This window comes from Microtus ochrogaster, chromosome 24 (genome assembly GCF_000317375.1).
Source record: "Microtus ochrogaster isolate Prairie Vole_2 chromosome 24, MicOch1.0, whole genome shotgun sequence".
NCBI lineage: Eukaryota > Metazoa > Chordata > Mammalia > Rodentia > Cricetidae > Microtus > Microtus ochrogaster.
In genome coordinates, this window is record NC_022024.1 from 34,212,382 (window position 1) to 34,215,251 (window position 2,870).

General features: G+C 42.7%; 1 protein-coding gene across 2 annotated transcripts in view; it reads left to right on the forward strand.

Moving 5' to 3' along the window:
* Positions 1-2,870, forward strand: part of Hcfc2 (host cell factor C2) — a 30,487-nt gene that overhangs the window by 21,059 nt on the left and 6,558 nt on the right. For both annotated transcript variants that reach the window (XM_005358227.3, XM_013350401.2), the window contains one exon: positions 2,294-2,367. In XM_005358227.3, coding sequence (XP_005358284.1) covers positions 2,294-2,367 — 74 coding nt within the window. The remainder of the gene's footprint in view (positions 1-2,293; positions 2,368-2,870) is intronic.

A 2,870-nucleotide genomic window follows, 5' to 3' on the forward strand; every position in this document is an offset into this window, starting at 1 on the left:
GAAACCTCGGACTGTACCAGAGGAAGGGATGCTTTAGCAATAACTGAAAGATTGGGTGGGGCCTCTTTTAGTCCTCTCAGATGGATGTACATTGGCAAGACAGAACAGAGAAAAAACATTTTAGAGGCTCTTAGAAAGGTTTATTAATTAGACGTGACAGCTGTTGGTTATGAGAGAAAAAAGCAAATCAAATAAGACTTTTTAGTTGAACATCAGAATGAAAATGGCAGGAGCAGGAATCCAGCTGTGAACTCAGCTGAGGTCCTGGGCAGTTGAGTGTATAGGTGTGGAGTCTCAGAGGTGGCTCTCAGCTGTACATACAGATGGAGAGGCTATCTAAAATGTAAGCTCCATAGGAGCAGAGGCCTTGTTGACATGCTCGCTGTGAGATTCCCAACAGCCAGTGCTTGACTGCTGAGTGACTTGTGTTTGCAGCAGGGGTGCATGCAGAGAAGGATGCTCAGTTTAGGAACACCAGATAAAAGGTCACCCAGCTGAAGACACCGAGAAAAGATAAATGTTGGGAAGGGGGTTGGTTTTTGTTTAAGATGGGCATTATGCTTTGTGACTCTTTGTATACATGTGTTTACTAGATGATCCTTCACCATCACAGAAATAAACATAATGCCCTACAGGAAAGTCTTTAGTATTGTGAGATAAATGAATATTACCCATAGGCATCACTGTTTATCTTCCACAATGGTAGAGAAGACAGAAAATGAGTAGGATCACAAATGTATTTCTAGTTTAGGCAGAGAACTCATGCCGCCCTGCGCGCGCGCACACACACACCCTGAAACTGAGTGACAAGACCGTTTGCTCTATAGCTTAGTAGTAAACAGTGTCAGTTTAGAGTGGAAAAAAGCTGCGATGTCAGACATCCACGACAGGTCCAGTGCACCCTTTTCTAAACATGTTCTACCCAGTGGGTAATCCATTTCAGAGTGTGCGCGGAACTTGTGTGTGTGACTCTGAAAACTGAAAGCACCAAGAAGTACACAACAAGCCAGGTGGTGGTGCACACCTTTAATCCCAGCACTCTGGAGGCAGAGGCAGGAGGATATCTGTGAGTTCAAGGCCAGCCTGGTCTACAGAGTGCGTTCCAGGACAGCCAGAGAGATACATAGAGAATTCTGTCTTGAAAAACCAAATACATACACAGACACAAAGTTTTTTTTTTCTTTGACTATTTTGGTAAGATAAGATATCACTATGTAGTCTGATCTAACTTGAGATCCTCCAGCCTCAGCCTTCTGAATGCTGAGATTATAGATGTGGATCACTGCATCCAACTGTAGCTCTTATTAACCTCAATTTTAAACAAGGTCTTGTTGCCTGCCATGTTGTCATCCTTCTGCTACACTGAGGTACCATCCTTCATCCCAGTATATTCCTTGCTTCTTTATGTTAAATCAGCACACACTAAGATGCAGCTTATCTCCTCTACTGTGAATAAATTCAACAAACTTTTTTCCTTAGGAAAGATTAGTCCAGGGGCTGGAGAGATGGCTCAGAGGTTAAGAGCACCAGATGCCTTTCCAGAGGTCCTGAGTTCAATTTCCAGCAACCACATGGTGGCTCACAACCATCTGTAATGAGATCTGATGCCCTCTTCTGACCTGCAAGCATACAAGCAGGCAGAGCGCTGCACACATAATAAGTAGCTGAATCTTAAAGATTAGTGCAGAGGATTAGCAGTCCTCCCAGCCTGACTGATTGCTGACTTTGTCACTGGTTCTCGTGTTCTTGGAGCTGGGTTTCATCCTTGGTAAACGTCCTCTTTCACTCTAGGCGTCATAAACCCTCATGAAAGGAACGTTGTCATTAGTTTGATTGATTATTGATGTCTCTGGCTATATTTCCCAGGTTAGTGAGTGTGTGTGCGTGCGTGTGCACATGCGTGCATGTGTCCACAGATGTGCATGTGTGTGCATGCAAAGGCTAGAGACACCTTGTGTGTCTTCCTCAGTTCTCCACCCTGTTTTTTGAGATAGGATCTCTAATTTGTACGTGAAGCTTGCTAATTTAGCTAAGCTGGCTAACCAACAAGCCCCAGAGACCTGCCTCTCTCTGCCTCCCCAGCACTGGGATAATAGGATCACGCGCAGGTTTTTATGTGGGTCCTGGGATTGAACTCACTGAGCCATCTCCCAGGCTTCTTCTAATCATGGTAAATATGCACACTATGTACTTATCCAAGTGTTTGGGGCATTAAATAACCTCTGTATTTATGAACTGTCTTTTAATATGTCTGAGTGATTACTGAATACTAAACTGATGGTTTGACTTTCAGTTGATGAAATATGTGCTCGGCCTGCAACTAAGATGAGCCGTGTAGAGGTGCATGCTGCAGCAGTGCCGTTCTCTGTAAGTACATGGTCTGCTGGTGATGCATGGCATGATGAGGATGTGTGTTTGAATACAGAGGCTCTCAGGGCTCATGTAGTGAGGAACTGATTTACATTCAGAAGTAGGGTGATGAGAAGGAAGTGTTCATAATATATTTAGTGAAAAAAGATGGCTACAATAATAATGCATATTTTCTCCCAGTTTGGATGTACAAATTCATTTAGTACACATATTTCACACTGAGTGTACCAACTCACACTGCACTCACAGTTGCTAGGGGACTATCTCTGGGTGTGAGGCCACAGATAATTTTAATATTCTTCTCCATGCTTTCTCTGTTGTAAGAACAGAATACATACATGTGCATTAATCTATGTTACATTCATGGTTAAAAGAATTTGTTAAGGGAACAGAAGTATTTGAATAACTACTTAATAGGAGACAATAGAACATTACTATAATAGGTTGACATACATGTAGACTAGCCCAAAATTCGGACATTGAGTTGTTTTATGTATGAT